At 42.1% G+C, this 20,836-nt stretch overlaps 1 protein-coding gene across 1 annotated transcript in view; it reads left to right on the forward strand.

The window, feature by feature from the left end:
• The window catches only part of nbas (NBAS subunit of NRZ tethering complex), a 346,091-nt gene that overhangs the window by 284,537 nt on the left and 40,718 nt on the right, over nt 1-20,836 (forward strand). Inside the window, exon 46 of the mRNA XM_055911766.1 lies at nt 18,609-18,749. Coding sequence (XP_055767741.1) covers nt 18,609-18,749 — 141 coding nt within the window. The remainder of the gene's footprint in view (nt 1-18,608; nt 18,750-20,836) is intronic.

A 20,836-nucleotide genomic window follows, 5' to 3' on the forward strand; every position in this document is an offset into this window, starting at 1 on the left:
ATAGTTATAGTAGTGGTAGTGACTGGTTATAGTAGTGGTAGTGACTGGTTATAGTAGTGGCGGTGACTGGTTATAGTAGTGGCGGTGACTGGTTATAGTAGTGGTGGTGACTGGTTATAGTAGTGGTGGTGACTGGTTATAGTAGTGGTAGTGACTGGTTATAGTAGTGGTAGTGTCTGGTTATAGTTATAGTAGTGGTAGTGACTGGTTATAGTAGTGGCAGTGACTGGTTATAGTAGTGGCAGTGACTGGTTATAGTAGTGGCAGTGACTGGTTATAGTAGTGGCAGTGACTGGTTATAGTAGTGGTAGTGACTGGTTATAGTAGTGGTAGTGACTGGTTATAGTAGTGGTAGTGACTGGTTATAGTAGTGGTAGTGATTGGTTATAGTTATAGTAGTGGTAGTGACTGGTTATAGTAGTGGCAGTGACTGGTTATAGTAGTGGTAGTGACTGGTTATAGTAGTGGTAGTGACTGGTTATAGTAGTGGTAGTGTCTGGTTATAGTTATAGTAGTGGTAGTGACTGGTTATAGTAGTGGTAGTGACTGGTTATAGTAGTGGTAGTGGTAGTGACTGGTTATAGTAGTGGTAGTGACTGGTTATAGTAGTGGTAGTGAGTGGTTATAGTAGTGGTAGTGACTGGTTATAGTAGTGGTAGTGACTGGTTATAGTAGTGGTAGTGACTGGTTATAGTTATAGTAGTGGTAGTGACTGGTTATAGTAGTGGTAGTGTCTGGTTATAGTTATAGTAGTGGTAGTGACTGGTTATAGTAGTGGTAGTGACTGGTTATAGTTATAGTAGTGGTAGTGACTGGTTATAGTAGTGGTAGTGACTGGTTATTGTTATAGTAGTGGTAGTGACTGGTTATAGTAGTGGTAGTGACTGGTTATAGTAGTGGTAGTGACTGGTTATAGTAGTGGTAGTGACTGGTTATAGTAGTGGTAGTGACTGGTTATAGTAGTGGTAGTGACTGGTTATAGTAGTGGTAGTGACTGGTTATAGTAGTGGTAGTGACTGGTTATAGTAGTGGTAGTGACTGGTTATAGTAGTGGTAGTGACTGGTTATAGTAGTGGTAGTGTCTGGTTATAGTTATAGTAGTGGTAGTGACTGGTTATAGTAGTGGTAGTGACTGGTTATAGTAGTGGTAGTGACTGGTTATAGTAGTGGTAGTGACTGGTTATAGTAGTGGTAGTGACTGGTTATAGTAGTGGTAGTGTCTGGTTATAGTTATAGTAGTGGTAGTGACTGGTTATAGTAGTGGCAGTGACTGGTTATAGTAGTGGCAGTGACTGGTTATAGTAGTGGTAGTGACTGGTTATAGTAGTGGTAGTGACTGGTTATAGTAGTGGTAGTGACTGGTTATAGTAGTGGTAGTGACTGGTTATAGTAGTGGTAGTGACTGGTTATAGTAGTGGTAGTGACTGGTTATAGTTATAGAAATGGTAGTGACTGGTTATAGTAGTGGTAGTGACTGGTTATAGTAGTGGTAGTGTCTGGTTATAGTAGTGGTAGTGACTGGTTATAGTAGTGGTAGTGTCTGGTTATAGTAGTGGTAGTGACTGGTTATAGTAGTGGTAGTGACTGGTTATAGTAGTGGTAGTGACTGGTTATAGTAGTGGTAGTGACTGGTTATAGTAGTGGTAGTGACTGGTTATAGTAGTGGTAGTGACTGGTTATAGTAGTGGTAGTGACTGGTTATAGTAGTGGTAGTGTCTGGTTATAGTAGTGGTAGTGACTGGTTATAGTAGTGGTAGTGACTGGTTATAGTAGTGGTGGTGACTGGTTATAGTAGTGGTGGTGACTGGTTATAGTAGTGGTAGTGACTGGTTATAGTAGTGGTAGTGACTGGTTATAGTAGTGGTAGTGACTGGTTATAGTAGTGGTAGTGACTGGTTATAGTAGTGGTAGTGACTGGTTATAGTAGTGGAAGTGACTGGTTATAGTTATAGTAGTGGTAGTGACTGGTTATAGTAGTGGTAGTGACTGGTTATAGTAGTGGTAGTGACTGGTTATAGTAGTGGTAGTGACTGGTTATAGTAGTGGTAGTGACTGGTTATAGTAGTGGTAGTGACTGGTTATAGTAGTGGTAGTGACTGGTTATAGTAGTGGCAGTGACTGGTTATAGTAGTGGCGGTGACTGGTTATAGTAGTGGTGGTGACTGGTTATAGTAGTGGTAGTGACTGGTTATAGTAGTGGTAGTGTCTGGTTATAGTTATAGTAGTGGTAGTGACTGGTTATAGTAGTGGCAGTGACTGGTTATAGTAGTGGCAGTGACTGGTTATAGTAGTGGCAGTGACTGGTTATAGTAGTGGTAGTGACTGGTTATAGTAGTGGTAGTGACTGGTTATAGTAGTGGTAGTGACTGGTTATAGTAGTGGTAGTGACTGGTTATAGTAGTGGTAGTGACTGGTTATAGTAGTGGTAGTGACTGGTTATAGTTATAGTAGTGGTAGTGACTGGTTATAGTAGTGGCAGTGACTGGTTATAGTAGTGGTAGTGACTGGTTATAGTAGTGGTAGTGTCTGGTTATAGTTATAGTAGTGGTAGTGACTGGTTATAGTAGTGGCAGTGACTGGTTATAGTAGTGGCAGTGACTGGTTATAGTAGTGGTAGTGACTGGTTATAGTAGTGGTAGTGACTGGTTATAGTAGTGGTAGTGACTGGTTATAGTAGTGGTAGTGACTGGTTATAGTAGTGGTAGTGACTGGTTATAGTAGTGGCAGTGACTGGTTATAGTAGTGGTAGTGACTGGTTATAGTAGTGGTAGTGACTGGTTATAGTAGTGGTAGTGTCTGGTTATAGTAGTGGTAGTGACTGGTTATAGTAGTGGTAGTGACTGGTTATAGTAGTGGCAGTGACTGGTTATAGTAGTGGTAGTGACTGGTTATAGTAGTGGTAGTGACTGGTTATAGTAGTGGTAGTGACTGGTTATAGGAGTGGTAGTGACTGGTTATAGTAGTGGTAGTGACTGGTTATAGCAGTGGTAGTGACTGGTTATAGTAGTGGTAGTGTCTGGTTATAGTAGTGGTATTGACTGGTTATAGTAGTGGTAGTGTCTGGTTATAGTAGTGGTAGTGACTGGTTATCGTAGTGGTAGTGACTGGTTATAGTAGTGGTAGTGACTGGTTATAGTAGTGGTAGTGACTGGTTATAGTAGTGGTAGTGACTGGTTATAGTAGTGGTAGTGTCTGGTTATAGTAGTGGTAGTGACTGGTTATAGTAGTGGTAGTGACTGGTTATAGTAGTGGTAGTGACTGGTTATAGTAGTGGTAGTGTCTGGTTATAGTTATAGTAGTGGTAGTGACTGGTTATAGTAGTGGTAGTGACTGGTTATAGTAGTGGTAGTGACTGGTTATAGTAGTGGTAGTGACTGGTTATAGTAGTGGTAGTGACTGGTTATAGTAGTGGTAGTGTCTGGTTATAGTAGTGGTAGTGACTGGTTATAGTAGTGGTAGTGACTGGTTATAGTAGTGGTAGTGACTGGTTATAGTAGTGGTAGTGACTGGTTATAGTAGTGGTGGTGACTGGTTATAGTAGTGGTGGTGACTGGTTATAGTAGTGGTGGTGACTGGTAATAGTAGTGGTGGTGACTGGTTATAGTAGTGGTGGTGACTGGTTATAGTAGTGGTAGTGACTGGTTATAGTTATAGTAGTGGTAGTGACTGGTTATAGTAGTGGTAGTGTCTGGTTATAGTAGTGGTGGTGACTGGTTATAGTAGTGGTAGTGTCTGGTTATAGTTATAGTAGTGGTAGTGACTGGTTATAGTAGTGGTAGTGACTGGTTATAGTAGTGGTAGTGACTGGTTATAGTAGTGGTAGTGACTGGTTATAGTAGTGGTAGTGACTGGTTATAGTAGTGGTGGTGACTGGTTATAGTAGTGGTGGTGACTGGTTATAGTAGTGGTAGTGACTGGTTATAGTAGTGGTAGTGACTGGTTATAGTTATAGCAGTGGTAGTGACTGGTTATAGTAGTGGTAGTGACTGGTTATAGTAGTGGTAGTGTCTGGTTATAGTAGTGGTGGTGACTGGTTATAGTAGTGGTAGTGTCTGGTTATAGTTATAGTAGTGGTAGTGACTGGTTATAGTAGTGGTAGTGACTGGTTATAGTAGTGGTAGTGTCTGGTTATAGTAGTGGTAGTGACTGGTTATAGTAGTGGTAGTGACTGGTTATAGTAGTGGTAGTGACTGGTTATAGTAGTGGTAGTGACTGGTTATAGTAGTGGTAGTGACTGGTTATAGTAGTGGTAGTGACTGGTTATAGTAGTGGTAGTGACTGGTTATAGTAGTGGCAGTGACTGGTTATAGTAGTGGTAGTGACTGGTTATAGTAGTGGTAGTGACTGGTTATAGTAGTGGTAGTGTCTGGTTATAGTAGTGGTGGTGACTGGTTATAGTAGTGGTAGTGAGTGGTTATAGTAGTGGTAGTGTCTGGTTATAGTAGTGGTAGTGACTGGTTATAGTAGTGGTAGTGTCTGGTTATAGTTATAGTAGTGGTAGTGTCTGGTTATAGTTATAGTAGTGGTAGTGACTGGTTATAGTAGTGGTAGTGTCTGGTTATAGTAGTGGTAGTGACTGGTTATAGTAGTGGTAGTGACTGGTTATAGTAGTGGTGGTGACTGGTTATAGTAGTGGTGGTGACTGGTTATAGTAGTGGTAGTGACTGGTTATAGTTATAGTAGTGGTAGTGACTGGTTATAGTAGTGGTAGTGTCTGGTTATAGTAGTGGTGGTGACTGGTTATAGTAGTGGTAGTGTCTGGTTATAGTTATAGTAGTGGTAGTGACTGGTTATAGTAGTGGTAGTGACTGGTTATAGTAGTGGTAGTGACTGGTTATAGTAGTGGTAGTGACTGGTTATAGTAGTGGTGGTGACTGGTTATAGTAGTGGTGGTGACTGGTTATAGTAGTGGTGGTGACTGGTTATAGTAGTGGTAGTGACTGGTTATAGTAGTGGTAGTGACTGGTTATAGTTATAGTAGTGGTAGTGACTGGTTATAGTAGTGGTAGTGACTGGTTATAGTAGTGGTAGTGACTGGTTATAGTAGTGGTAGTGTCTGGTTATAGTAGTGGTGGTGACTGGTTATAGTAGTGGTAGTGTCTGGTTATAGTTATAGTAGTGGTAGTGACTGGTTATAGTAGTGGTAGTGACTGGTTATAGTAGTGGTAGTGTCTGGTTATAGTAGTGGTAGTGACTGGTTATAGTAGTGGTAGTGACTGGTTATAGTAGTGGTAGTGACTGGTTATAGTAGTGGTAGTGACTGGTTATAGTAGTGGTAGTGACTGGTTATAGTAGTGGTAGTGACTGGTTATAGTAGTGGCAGTGACTGGTTATAGTAGTGGTAGTGACTGGTTATAGTAGTGGTAGTGACTGGTTATAGTAGTGGTAGTGTCTGGTTATAGTAGTGGTAGTGACTGGTTATAGTAGTGGTAGTGAGTGGTTATAGTAGTGGTAGTGTCTGGTTATAGTAGTGGTAGTGACTGGTTATAGTAGTGGTAGTGAGTGGTTATAGTAGTGGTAGTGACTGGTTATAGTAGTGGTAGTGACTGGTTATAGTAGTGGTAGTGACTGGTTATAGTAGTGGTAGTGTCTGGTTATAGTTATAGTAGTGGTAGTGTCTGGTTATAGTTATAGTAGTGGTAGTGACTGGTTATAGTAGTGGTAGTGTCTGGTTATAGTAGTGGTAGTGTCTGGTTATAGTAGTGGTAGTGACTGGTTATAGTAGTGGTAGTGACTGGTTATAGTAGTGGTAGTGACTGGTTATAGTAGTGGTAATGTCTGGTTATAGTAGTGGTAGTGACTGGTTATAGTAGTGGTAGTGACTGGTTATAGTTATAGTAGTGGTAGTGACTGGTTATAGTAGTGGTAGTGACTGGTTATAGTAGTGGTAGTGTCTGGTTATAGTTATAGTAGTGGTAGTGACTGGTTATAGTAGTGGTAGTGACTGGTTATAGTTATAGTAGTGGTAGTGACTGGTTATAGTAGTGGTAGTGACTGGTTATAGTTATAGTAGTGGTAGTGACTGGTTATAGTAGTGGTAGTGACTGGTTATAGTAGTGGTAGTGACTGGTTATAGTAGTGGTAGTGACTGGTTATAGTAGTGGTAGTGACTGGTTATAGTAGTGGTAGTGGTAGTGACTGGTTATAGTAGTGGTAGTGACTGGTTATAGTAGTGGTAGTGACTGGTTATAGTAGTGGTAGTGACTGGTTATAGTTATAGTAGTGGTAGTGACTGGTTATAGTAGTGGTAGTGACTGGTTATAGTAGTGGTAGTGACTGGTTATAGTAGTGGTAGTGACTGGTTATAGTTATAGTAGTGGTGGTGACTGGTTATAGTAGTGGTAGTGACTGGTTATAGTAGTGGTAGTGACTGGTTATAGTAGTGGTAGTGACTGGTTATAGTAGTGGTAGTGGTAGTGACTGGTTATAGTAGTGGTAGTGACTGGTTATAGTAGTGGTAGTGAGTGGTTATAGTAGTGGTAGTGACTGGTTATAGTAGTGGTAGTGACTGGTTATAGTAGTGGTAGTGACTGGTTATAGTTATAGTAGTGGTAGTGACTGGTTATAGTAGTGGTAGTGTCTGGTTATAGTTATAGTAGTGGTAGTGACTGGTTATAGTAGTGGTAGTGACTGGTTATAGTAGTGGTAGTGGTAGTGACTGGTTATAGTAGTGGTAGTGACTGGTTATAGTAGTGGTAGTGACTGGTTATAGTAGTGGTAGTGACTGGTTATAGTAGTGGTAGTGACTGGTTATAGTAGTGGTAGTGACTGGTTATAGTAGTGGTAGTGACTGGTTATAGTTATAGTAGTGGTAGTGACTGGTTATAGTAGTGGTAGTGACTGGTTATAGTAGTGGTAGTGACTGGTTATAGTAGTGGTAGTGACTGGTTATAGTAGTGGTAGTGACTGGTTATAGTTATAGTAGTGGTAGTGACTGGTTATAGTAGTGGTAGTGTCTGGTTATAGTTATAGTAGTGGTAGTGACTGGTTATAGTAGTGGTAGTGACTGGTTATAGTTATAGTAGTGGTAGTGACTGGTTATAGTAGTGGTAGTGACTGGTTATAGTTATAGTAGTGGTAGTGACTGGTTATAGTAGTGGTAGTGACTGGTTATAGTAGTGGTAGTGACTGGTTATAGTAGTGGTAGTGACTGGTTATAGTAATGGTAGTGACTGGTTATAGTAGTGGTAGTGACTGGTTATAGTAGTGGTAGTGACTGGTTATAGTAGTGGTAGTGACTGGTTATAGTAGTGGTAGTGACTGGTTATAGTAGTGGTAGTGTCTGGTTATAGTTATAGTAGTGGTAGTGACTGGTTATAGTAGTGGTAGTGACTGGTTATAGTAGTGGTAGTGACTGGTTATAGTAGTGGTAGTGACTGGTTATAGTAGTGGTAGTGACTGGTTATAGTAGTGGTAGTGTCTGGTTATAGTTATAGTAGTGGTAGTGACTGGTTATAGTAGTGGCAGTGACTGGTTATAGTAGTGGTAGTGACTGGTTATAGTAGTGGTAGTGACTGGTTATAGTAGTGGTAGTGACTGGTTATAGTAGTGGTAGTGACTGGTTATAGTAGTGGTAGTGACTGGTTATAGTAGTGGTAGTGACTGGTTATAGTTATAGTAATGGTAGTGACTGGTTATAGTAGTGGTAGTGACTGGTTATAGTTATAGTAATGGTAGTGACTGGTTATAGTAGTGGTAGTGACTGGTTATAGTAGTGGTAGTGTCTGGTTATAGTAGTGGTAGTGACTGGTTATAGTAGTGGTAGTGACTGGTTATAGTAGTGGTAGTGTCTGGTTATAGTAGTGGTAGTGACTGGTTATAGTAGTGGTAGTGACTGGTTATAGTAGTGGTAGTGACTGGTTATAGTAGTGGTAGTGACTGGTTATAGTAGTGGTAGTGACTGGTTATAGTAGTGGTAGTGACTGGTTATAGTAGTGGTAGTGACTGGTTATAGTAGTGGTAGTGTCTGGTTATAGTAGTGGTAGTGACTGGTTATAGTAGTGGTAGTGACTGGTTATAGTAGTGGTGGTGACTGGTTATAGTAGTGGTGGTGACTGGTTATAGTAGTGGTGGTGACTGGTTATAGTAGTGGTAGTGACTGGTTATAGTAGTGGTAGTGACTGGTTATAGTAGTGGTAGTGACTGGTTATAGTAGTGGTAGTGACTGGTTATAGTAGTGGTAGTGACTGGTTATAGTAGTGGAAGTGACTGGTTATAGTTATAGTAGTGGTAGTGACTGGTTATAGTAGTGGTAGTGACTGGTTATAGTAGTGGTAGTGACTGGTTATAGTAGTGGCGGTGACTGGTTATAGTAGTGGTGGTGACTGGTTATAGTAGTGGTGGTGACTGGTTATAGTAGTGGTAGTGTCTGGTTATAGTTATAGTAGTGGTAGTGACTGGTTATAGTAGTGGCAGTGACTGGTTATAGTAGTGGCAGTGACTGGTTATAGTAGTGGCAGTGACTGGTTATAGTAGTGGTAGTGACTGGTTATAGTAGTGGTAGTGACTGGTTATAGTAGTGGTAGTGACTGGTTATAGTAGTGGTAGTGACTGGTTATAGTAGTGGTAGTGACTGGTTATAGTAGTGGTAGTGACTGGTTATAGTTATAGTAGTGGTAGTGACTGGTTATAGTAGTGGCAGTGACTGGTTATAGTAGTGGTAGTGACTGGTTATAGTAGTGGTAGTGACTGGTTATAGTAGTGGTAGTGACTGGTTATAGTAGTGGTAGTGACTGGTTATAGTAGTGGTAGTGACTGGTTATAGTTATAGTAGTGGTAGTGACTGGTTATAGTAGTGGCAGTGACTGGTTATAGTAGTGGTAGTGACTGGTTATAGTAGTGGTAGTGTCTGGTTATAGTTATAGTAGTGGTAGTGACTGGTTATAGTAGTGGCAGTGACTGGTTATAGTAGTGGCAGTGACTGGTTATAGTAGTGGTAGTGACTGGTTATAGTAGTGGTAGTGACTGGTTATAGTAGTGGTAGTGACTGGTTATAGTAGTGGTAGTGACTGGTTATAGTAGTGGCAGTGACTGGTTATAGTAGTGGTAGTGACTGGTTATAGGAGTGGTAGTGACTGGTTATAGTAGTGGTAGTGTCTGGTTATAGTAGTGGTAGTGACTGGTTATAGTAGTGGTAGTGACTGGTTATAGTAGTGGTAGTGTCTGGTTATAGTAGTGGTAGTGACTGGTTATAGTAGTGGTAGTGTCTGGTTATAGTAGTGGTAGTGACTGGTTATCGTAGTGGTAGTGACTGGTTATAGTAGTGGTAGTGACTGGTTATAGTAGTGGTAGTGACTGGTTATAGTAGTGGTAGTGACTGGTTATAGTAGTGGTAGTGTCTGGTTATAGGAGTGGTAGTGACTGGTTATAGTAGTGGTAGTGACTGGTTATAGTAGTGGTAGTGACTGGTTATAGTAGTGGTAGTGACTGGTTATAGTAGTGGTAGTGACTGGTTATAGTAGTGGTAGTGACTGGTTATAGTAGTGGCAGTGACTGGTTATAGTAGTGGTAGTGACTGGTTATAGTAGTGGTAGTGACTGGTTATAGTAGTGGCAGTGACTGGTTATAGTAGTGGCAGTGACTGGTTATAGTAGTGGCAGTGACTGGTTATAGTAGTGGCAGTGACTGGTTATAGTAGTGGCAGTGACTGGTTATAGTAGTGGCAGTGACTGGTTATAGTAGTGGTAGTGACTGGTTATAGTAGTGGTAGTGTCTGGTTATAGTAGTGGTAGTGACTGGTTATAGTAGTGGTAGTGTCTGGTTATAGTAGTGGTAGTAACTGGTTATAGTAGTGGTAGTGACTGGTTATAGTAGTGGTAGTGACTGGTTATAGTAGTGGTAGTGACTGGTTATAGTAGTGGTAGTGACTGGTTATAGTAGTGGTGGTGACTGGTTATAGTAGTGGTAGTGACTGGTTATAGTAGTGGTAGTGACTGGTTATAGTAGTGGTAGTGTCTGGTTATAGTAGTGGTAGTGACTGGTAATAGTAGTGGTAGTGACTGGTTATAGTAGTAGTAGTGACTGGTTATAGTAGTGGTGGTGACTGGTTATAGTAGTGGTAGTGACTGGTTATAGTTATAGTAGTGGTAGTGACTGGTTATAGTAGTGGTAGTGTCTGGTTATAGTAGTGGTGGTGACTGGTTATAGTAGTGGTAGTGTCTGGTTATAGTTATAGTAGTGGTAGTGACTGGTTATAGTAGTGGTAGTGACTGGTTATAGTAGTGGTAGTGACTGGTTATAGTAGTGGTAGTGACTGGTTATAGTAGTGGTAGTGACTGGTTATAGTAGTGGTGGTGACTGGTTATAGTAGTGGTGGTGACTGGTTATAGTAGTGGTAGTGACTGGTTATAGTTATAGTAGTGGTAGTGACTGGTTATAGTAGTGGTAGTGACTGGTTATAGTAGTGGTAGTGTCTGGTTATAGTAGTGGTGGTGACTGGTTATAGTAGTGGTAGTGTCTGGTTATAGTTATAGTAGTGGTAGTGACTGGTTATAGTAGTGGTAGTGACTGGTTATAGTAGTGGTAGTGTCTGGTTATAGTAGTGGTAGTGACTGGTTATAGTAGTGGTAGTGACTGGTTATAGTAGTGGTAGTGACTGGTTATAGTAGTGGTAGTGACTGGTTATAGTAGTGGTAGTGACTGGTTATAGTAGTGGTAGTGACTGGTTATAGTAGTGGCAGTGACTGGTTTTAGTAGTGGTAGTGACTGGTTATAGTAGTGGTAGTGTCTGGTTATAGTAGTGGTAGTGACTGGTTATAGTAGTGGCAGTGACTGGTTATAGTAGTGGTAGTGACTGGTTATAGTAGTGGTAGTGACTGGTTATAGTAGTGGTAGTGACTGGTTATAGTAGTGGTAGTGACTGGTTATAGTAGTGGCAGTGACTGGTTATAGTGGTGGCAGTGACTGGTTATAGTAGTGGCAGTGACTGGTTATAGTAGTGGCAGTGACTGGTTATAGTAGTGGTAGTGACTGGTTATAGTAGTGGTAGTGACTGGTTATAGTAGTGGTAGTGACTGGTTATAGTAGTGGTAGTGACTGGTTATAGTAGTGGTAGTGACTGGTTATAGTAGTGGTAGTGACTGGTTATAGTAGTGGTAGTGACTGGTTATAGTAATGGTAGTGACTGGTTATAGTAGTGGTAGTGACTGGTTATAGTAGTGGTAGTGTCTGGTTATAGTAGTGGTAGTGACTGGTTATAGTAGTGGTAGTGACTGGTTATAGTAGTGGTAGTGACTGGTTATAGTAGTGGTGGTGACTGGTTATAGTAGTGGTGGTGACTGGTTATAGTAGTGGTGGTGACTGGTTATAGTAGTGGTGGTGACTGGTTATAGTTATAGTAGTGGTAGTGACTGGTTATAGTAGTGGTAGTGTCTGGTTATAGTAGTGGTGGTGACTGGTTATAGTAGTGGTAGTGTCTGGTTATAGTTATAGTAGTGGTAGTGACTGATTATAGTAGTGGTAGTGACTGGTTATAGTAGTGGTAGTGACTGGTTATAGTAGTGGTAGTGACTGGTTATAGTAGTGGTAGTGACTGGTTATAGTAGTGGTAGTGACTGGTTATAGTAGTGGTAGTGACTGGTTATAGTAGTGGTAGTGACTGGTTATAGTAGTGGTGGTGACTGGTTATAGTAGTGGTGGTGACTGGTTATAGTAGTGGTAGTGACTGGTTATAGTAGTGGTAGTGACTGGTTATAGTTATAGTAGTGGTAGTGACTGGTTATAGTAGTGGTAGTGACTGGTTATAGTAGTGGTGGTGACTTGTTAAAGTAGTGGTGGTGACTGGTTATAGTAGTGGTAGTGACTGGTTATAGTTATAGTAGTGGTAGTGACTGGTTATAGTAGTGGTAGTGTCTGGTTATAGTTGTGGTGGTGACTGGTTATAGTAGTGGTAGTGTCTGGTTATAGTAGTGGTAGTGACTGGTTATAGTAGTGGTAGTGACTGGTTATAGTAGTGGTAGTGACTGGTTATAGTTATAGTAGTGGTAGTGACTGGTTATAGTAGTGGTAGTGACTGGTTATAGTAGTGGTAGTGACTGGTTATAGTAGTGGTAGTGACTGGTTATAGTAGTGGTAGTGACTGGTTATAGTTATAGTAGTGGTAGTGACTGGTTATAGTTATAGTAGTGGTAGTGACTGGTTATAGTAGTGGTAGTGACTGGTTATAGTAGTGGTAGTGACTGGTTATAGTAGTGGTAGTGACTGGTTATAGTAGTGGTAGTGACTGGTTATAGTTGGAAAAGTATGTACATGAAAATAGTTATTAATTACTTGGAATGTAAATAATATCCCTAACATGTGAAAGTTGGTTAGCTGTTTCAGTCAAACAGTGCAAATGATGCAAATTAATTCACATTTAAAAAGTTATAATTGAACACTTTTCGAAAAAGGGTAACTGTGTTTTAATGTTTGTAGCTGAAATGGTAGCTTTTAAGAGTAGTAGCTTTTAAAATGTTTACCGCTGTGTTCTTGTGTTTGGCATTGAATCCACGAAGAAGAAGAAAAATGTATAGTTTATAACAGTTTCAGAGAATTAGAAGTTAGGATAGAACAGTTGATGTTGAAATGTCTGTTACTAGAACTCTGTGAATCATATATTTGGGCTGTTGCAGTTAAATCTAATGAACTTATCCTCTGCAGCAGAGTTATCTCTGGGTCTTCCTGCAGCAGAGGTATCTCTGGGTCTTCCTTCAGCAGAGATATCTCTGGGTCTTTCCTGCAGCAGAGGTATCTCTGGGTCTTCCTGCAGCAGAGGTATCTCTGGGTCTTCCTGCAGCAGAGTTATCTCTGGGTCTTCCTGCAGCAGAGATATCTCTGGGTCTTTCCTGCAGCAGAGGTATCTCTGGGTCTTCCTGCAGCAGAGGTATCTCTGGGTCTTCCTGCAGCAGAGTTATCTCTGGGTCTTCCTGCAGCAGAGGTATCTCTGGGTCTTCCTGCAGCAGAGTTATCTCTGGGTCTTCCTGCAGCAGAGTTATCTCTGGGTCTTCCTGCAGTAGAGTTATCTCTGGGTCTTCCTGCAGCAGAGGTATCTCTGGGTCTTCCTGCAGCAGAGTTATCTCTGGGTCTTCCTGCAGCAGAGTTATCTCTGGGTCTTTCCTGCAGCAGAGGTATCTCTGGGTCTTCCTGCAGCAGAGTTATCTCTGGGTCTTCCTGCAGCAGAGTTATCTCTGGGTCTTCCTGCAGCAGAGGTATCTCTGGGTCTTCCTGCAGCAGAGTTATCTCTGGGTCTTCCTGCAGCAGAGGTATCTCTGGGTCTTCCTGCAGCAGAGTTATCTCTGGGTCTTCCTGCAGCAGAGGTATCTCTGGGTCTTCCTGCAGCAGAGGTATCTCTGGGTCTTTCCTGCAGCAGAGATATCTCTGGGTCTTTCCTGCATCAGAGTTATCTCTGGGTCTTCCTGCAGCAGAGGTATCTCTGGGTCTTCCTGCAGCAGAGGTATCTCTGGGTCTTCCTGCAGCAGAGGTATCTCTGGGTCTTCCTGCAGCAGAGTTATCTCTGGGTCTTCCTGCAGCAGAGGTATCTCTGGGTCTTCCTGCAGCAGAGGTATCTCTGGGTCTTCCTGCAGCAGAGGTATCTCTGGGTCTTCCTGCAGCAGAGTTATCTCTGGGTCTTCCTGCAGCAGAGTTATCTCTGGGTCTTCCTGCAGCAGAGGTATCTCTGGGTCTTCCTGCAGCAGAGATATCTCTGGGTCTTCCTGCAGCAGAGGTATCTCTGGGTCTTCCATTCCTGTGACGGTCCTCATGAGAGCTTGATGGTTTTTTGCGACAGAACTTTTGAAGTTCATGAAATGTTCCTAAGGGTCAAAAAATGACCCGCCTTCGCTAAATGGCTAAAATAAAGCAGCTTAATTGAATTTTAAACTCCAACTCTATTTTGCATGAAGATACAACCTGTCATTCATCACAAACGTTGTGAATATCCGGGTTTTCCTTCTTCACAGTGCAGAAAGACTGCATTTAATCAGTGGACACCACTCGTTTCTATTACAACACACCTGTCATAATTGTGTTCTTTACTAAAAGTAGAGGTTTATTAATATTATTGCTAAAGCGTCTGCATATAGGTGTAAACATACATACAAGAGATAGCCCAGCCTAAGAAAGTAGCAGAGATGTGCAGAAAGTAGTTTTGAAGGCATTTTATTGAAGGGAAACAATAACAGTAACCTTTTTGGCAACATAGTGATATATTCTTATATACTGTACAATGAGGATTTCAACTACAAAATACTAGTCTTCTCCCATATTTTTGAACCACTCTCTCCCCCCCTCCCTCCCACACAAGGTGTATAAATAACAACAATAAATAAAGAATAAAATAAGATAATAGATACAAAAAAAAGATGTGAAGAGCATAAATCAGTCAACTCTAATTAGCATATGTAGGACAGTATGTAAGTGTGTGTGCATGGACTTTCCTTGTCCACGCCTCCATTGTTGTGGTTATTTTTAATTGATTTATTTCCCCTTTATTTAACCAGGTAGGCTATTTGAGAACACCTTTATTTAACCAGGTAGGCTAGTTGAGAACACCTTTATTTAACCAGGTAGGCTAGTTGAGAACACCTTTATTTAACCAGGTAGGCTAGTTGAGAACACCTTTATTTAACCATGTAGGCTAGTTGAGAACACCTTTATTTAACCAGGTAGGCTAGTTGAGAACACCTTTATTTAACCAGGTAGGCTAGTTGAGAACACCTTTATTTAACCAGGTAGGCTAGTTGAGAACACCTTTATTTAACCAGGTAGGCTAGTTGAGAACACCTTTATTTAACCAGGTAGGCTAGTTGAGAACACCTTTATTTAACCAGGTAGGCTAGTTGAGAACACCTTTATTTAACCAGGTAGGCTAGTTGAGAACACCTTTATTTAACCAGGTAGGCTAGTTGAGAACACCTTTATTTAACCAGGTAGGCTAGTTGAGAACACCTTTATTTAACCAGGTAGGCTAGTTGAGAACACCTTTATTTAACCAGGTAGGTTAGTTGAGAACACCTTTATTTAACCAGGTAGGCTAGTTGAGAACACCTTTATTTAACCAGGTAGGCTAGTTGAGAACACCTTTATTTAACCAGGTAGGCTAGTTGAGAACACCTTTATTTAACCAGGTAGGCTAGTTGAGAACACCTTTATTTAACCAGGTAGGCTAGTTGAGAACACCTTTATTTAACCAGGTAGGCTAGTTGAGAACACCTTTATTTAACCAGGTAGGCTAGTTGAGAACACCTTTATTTAACCAGGTAGGCTAGTTGAGAACACCTTTATTTAACCAGGTAGGCTAGTTGAGAACACCTTTATTTAACCAGGTAGGCTAGTTGAGAACACCTTTATTTAACCAGGTAGGCTAGTTGAGAACACCTTTATTTAACCAGGTAGGCTAGTTGAGAACACCTTTATTTAACCAGGTAGGCCAGTTGAGAACACCTTTATTTAACCAGGTAGGCTAGTTGAGAACACCTTTATTTAACCAGGTAGGCTAGTTGAGAACACCTTTATTTAACCAGGTAGGCCAGTTGAGAACACCTTTATTTAACCAGGTAGGCTAGTTGAGAACAAGTTCTCATTTACAACTGCGACCTGGCCAAGATAAAGCAAAGCAGTTTGACACAAACAACAACACAGAGTGACACATGGGATAAACAAAACATACAATCAATAATACATTAGGAAAAAAGAAAACAAAAAGTATTTATAAAGTGTGTGCAAATGAGGTAAGGCAATAAATAGGCCGTAGTGGCGAAGTAAATTACAATATAGTAATTAAACACTGGAATGATAGATGTGCAGAAGATGAATGTGCAAGCAGAGATACTGGGGTGCAAATGAGCAAGATAAATGAATAAATACAGTATGGGAATGAGGTAGTTGGATGGGCTGTTTACAGATGGGCCATGTACAGGTGCAGTGATCTGTGAGCTGCTCTGACAGCTGGTGCTTAAAGCTAGTGAGGGAAATATGAGTCTCCAGCTTCAGTGATTTTTGCAGTTCGTTCCAGTCATTGGCAGCAGAGAACTGGAAGGAAAGGCGGCCAAATGAGGAATTGGCTTTGGGGGTGACCAGTGAAATATACCTACTGGAGCGCGTGCTACGAGTGGGTGCTGCTATGGTGACCAGTGAGCTGATATAAGGCGGGGCTTTACCTAGCAAAGACTTGTAGATGACCTGGAGCCAGTGGGTTTGGCGACGAGTATGAAGCGAGGGCCAGCCAACAGGAGCGTACAGGTCGCAGTGGTGGGTAGTATATGGGGCTTTGGTGACAAAACGGATGGCACTGTGATAGACTGCATCCAATTTGTTGAGTAGGGTTTTGGAGGCTATTTTGTAAATGACATCACCGAAGTCGAGGATCGGTAGGATGGTCAGTTTTACGAGGGTATGTTTGGCAGCATGAGTGAAGGATGCTTTGTTGCGGAATAGGAAGCCAATTCTAGATTTAACTTTGGATTGGAGATGTTTATTATGAGTCTGGAAGGAGAGTTTACAGTCTAACCAGACACCTAGGTATTTGTAGTTCTCCACGTATTCTAAGTCAGAACCGTCCAGAGTAGTGATGCTGGACGGGCAAGCAGGTGCGGGCAGTGATTGGTTGAAGAGCATGCTTTTAGTTTTACTTGCTTTTAAGAGCAGTTGGAGGCCACGGAAGGAGAGTTGTATGGCATTGAAGCTCGCCTGGAGGTTGTTTACGGATCCGTGTTTACGGATTTGGAGTGGTACCTAGTGGGTTCATTGATAATTTGTGTGAGATTGAGGGCATCAAGCTTAGATTGTAGGATGGCCAGGGTGTTAAGCATGTCCCAGTTTAGGTCACGAGCTCTGAAGATAGATGGGGGGGGGCAATCAGTTCACATTATGGTGTCCAGGGCACAGCTGGGGGCAGAGGGCGGTCTATAGCAGGCGGCGACGGTGAGAGACTTGTTTCTGGAAAGGTTGATTTTTAAAAGTAGAAGCTCGAAATGTTTGGGTACAGACCTGGATAGTAAAGACAGAACTCTGCAGGCTATCTCTGCAGTCCAGGATGGTGGCTGGCTTCCTGTCCTCATGATCACAGCCATTTTGTGCAGTGTGCTCAGGAGGATTCTTGTTCCTCCTTTAGGATGTAAGAAACTAGATTGGTGGCAAACTGTGATGAGAAGGCCTCTCTCCCCCATGTTGCGAGGAGTGCAGGAGGGAGCTCAGGCTTGTTCTTTCTAACTGTGTCAACCATGGTGATCTTCCTCTTCAGGAGCTGCTGGCTGAGTTCAATCAGTAGCACACAGTCTCAATTTCTCATTTTGTGTGTGTATGTCTTTGTGGCTTTTGTGGTGTGTAAATTATTTTATAACTGCTGGGTCAAAAATGACACTAAGACAATCTATGTACCCTGGTGGTTTACAGCTTTCATGGAAATAGGAACAAAGGCGATGTTTCACTTTTTCTAATGTTGGAGTCACTAGGAAAAGTCATCAAATTTCAAGTTGAAAAAATTAAATTTAGGGGGTTTTCTCTGCTGTTAAATATAGTGGCATGCCATTTCTAACCCGTAAGAAAACACAAGGGTTAAAATAATGATGGACTGTCGTTTCTCTTTGCTTATTTGAGCTGTTCTTGCCATAATATGGACTTGGTCTTTTACCAAATAGGGCTATCTTCTGTATACCACCCCTAGCTTGTCACAACACAGCTGATTGTCTCAAACCCATTAAAAAGGAAAGAAATTCCACAAATTCACTTTTAACAAGTCACACCTGTTAATTGAAATGCATTCCAGGTGATTACCTCATGAAGCTGGTTGAGAGAATGCCAGGACTGTGCAAAGGGTGGCTACTTTGAAGAATCTAAAATATATTTTGATTTGTTTACCACTTTTCTGGTTACTACATGATTCCATATGTGTTATTTCATAGTTTTGATGTCTTCAATATTATTCTACGATGTAGAAAATAGTAAAAAATAAAGAAAAACCCTTGAATGAGTAGGTGTGTCCAAACTTTTGACCGGTACTGTACAAACAACCCAATCTAGACCAGGCTACACATTTTAACGTTTAAATGACATTTATATCTTAAATGGTGTTGCGTTCCACATAATAATAATAAGTTATACTGTGTGTCGAATATTTAATGTGTGGACTCTTTCTTCCAACTAATAAGATGTATGTAAGAAATCTAGAGTTGAGCTTCAGCAAGCACACCTAACAACATGTACCCTCCTCTTTTCTAAAGGTTTTAAAGAGACCCCCCCCCCCAGACAGAACAGGACTACCTCCACACCCAACAACATGTACCCTCCTCTTTTCTAAAGGTTTTAAAGAGACCCCCCCCCCCCCCAGACAGAACAGGACTACCTCCACACCTAACAACATGTACCCTCCTCTTTTCTAAAGGTTTTAAAGAGACCCCCCCCCCCCAGACAGAGCAGGACTACCTCCACACCCAACAACATGTACCCTCCTCTTTTCTAAAGGTTTTAAAGAGACCCCCCCCCTCCCCCCCCAGACAGAACAGGACTACCTCCACACCCAACAACATGTACCCTCCTCTTTTCTAAAGGTTTTAAAGAGACCCCCCCCCCCCCCCCCCCAGACAGAGCAGGACTACCTCCACACCCAACAACATGTACCCTCCTCTTTTCTAAAGGTTTTAAAGAGACCCCCCCAGACAGAGCAGGACTACCTCCACGCCTATGACACCTGCGCTAAATACTTGGACAGACTGCTTCCTGCTGATGCTGTCCACTTCCTGGATGACATCACATTCTCTCCGCTAGCAGTCAATCAGGTGAGGATGTGATGATGATGATGATGATAGTGATGGTCATTATGGTGGTGATGGGGATGAAGACGGTGGTGGGGGTGGTGACAAGAATTATGATAATAATGGTGGGGATGATGCTGAGTTAAGTTGATTAGGATCCCCATTAACTACTGAATATGTAGCAGCTACTCTTCCTGGGGTTCATTAACTACTGTACATACAGCAGCTACTCTTCCTGGGGTTCATTAACTACAGCAGCTACTCTTCCTGGGGTTCATTAACTACTGAACAGGCAGCAGCTACTCTTCCTGGGGTCCATTAACTACTGAATATACAGCAGCTACTCTTCCTGGGGTTCATTAACTACTGAACATACAGCAGCTACTCTTCCTGGGGTCCATTAACTACTGAATATACAGCAGCTACTCTTCCTGGGGTTCATTAACTACAGCAGCTACTCTTCCTGGGGTTCATTAACTACTGAACATACAGCAGCTACTCTTCCTGGGGTCCATTAACTACTGAATATACAGCAGCTACTCTTCCTGGGGTTCATTAACTACAGCAGCTACTCTTCCTGGGGTTCATTAACTACAGCAGCTACTCTTCCTGGGGTTCATTAACTACAGCAGCTACTCTTCCTGGGGTCCATTAACTACTGAATATACAGCAGCTACTCTTCCTGGGGTCCATTAACTACTGAACAGGCAGCAGCTACTCTTCCTGGGGTCCATTAACTACTGAACATACAGCAGCTACTCTTCCTGGGGTTCATTAACTACTGAATATACAGCAGCTACTCTTCCTGGGGTTCATTAACTACAGCAGCTACTCTTCCTGGGGTTCATTAACTACTGAATATGCAGCAGCTACTCTTCCTGGGGTCCATTAACTACTGAATATGCAGCAGCTACTCTTCCTGGGGTTCATTAACTACTGAATATGCAGCAGCTACTCTTCCTGGGGTTCATTAACTACTGAATATACAGCAGCTACTCTTCCTGGGGTCCATTAACTACTGAATATACAGCAGCTACTCTTCCTGGGGTTCATTAACTACAGCAGCTACTCTTCCTGGGGTTCATTTACTACAGCAGCTACTCTTCCTGGGGTCCATTAACTACAGCAGCTACTCTTCCTGGGGTTCATTAACTACAGCAGCTACTCTTCCTGGGGTCCATTAACTACTGAATATACAGCAGCTACTCTTCCTGGGGTCCATTAACTACTGAACAGGCAGCAGCTACTCTTCCTGGGGTCCATTAACTACAGCAGCTACTCTTCCTGGGGTCCATTAACTACTGAACAGGCAGCAGCTACTCTTCCTGGGGTCCATTAACTACTGAATATGCAGCAGCTACTCTTCCTGGGGTCCATTAACTACTGAACAGGCAGCAGCTACTCTTCCTGGGGTCCATTAACTACTGAACAGGCAGCAGCTACTCTTCCTGGGGTTCATTAACTACTGAACAGACAGCAGCTACTCTTCCTGGGGTTCATTAACTACAGCAGCTACTCTTCCTGAGGTCCATTAACTACTGACACTGTAGCAGCTACTCTTCCTGGGGTCCATTAACTACTGAATATGCCACAGCTACTCATCCTGGGGTTCATTAACTACTGAATATGCAACAGCTACTCATCCTGGGGTCCATTAACTACTGAACATACAGCAGCTACTCTTCCTGGGGTCCATTAACTACTGAACATACAGCAGCTACTCTTCCTGGGGTCCATTAACTACAGCAGCTACTCTTCCTGGGGTTCATTAACTACTGAATATACAGCAGCTACTCTTCCTGGGGTTCATTAACTACTGAATATACAGCAGCTACTCTTCCTGGGGTCCATTAACTACAGCAGCTACTCTTCCTGGGGTTCATTAACTACTGAATATACAGCAGCTACTCTTCCTGGGGTCCATTAACTACTGAATATGCAGCAGCTACTCTTCCTGGGGTCCATTAACTACAGCAGCTACTCTTCCTGGGGTTCATTAACTACTGAATATACAGCAGCTACTCTTCCTGGGGTCCATTAACTACTGAATATACAGCAGCTACTCTTCCTGGGGTCCATTAACTACTGAATATGCAGCAGCTACTCTTCCT

The sequence above is a fragment of the Salvelinus fontinalis genome, unplaced genomic scaffold (genome assembly GCF_029448725.1).
Source record: "Salvelinus fontinalis isolate EN_2023a unplaced genomic scaffold, ASM2944872v1 scaffold_0091, whole genome shotgun sequence".
NCBI classification, from domain to species: Eukaryota; Metazoa; Chordata; class Actinopteri; order Salmoniformes; family Salmonidae; genus Salvelinus; species Salvelinus fontinalis.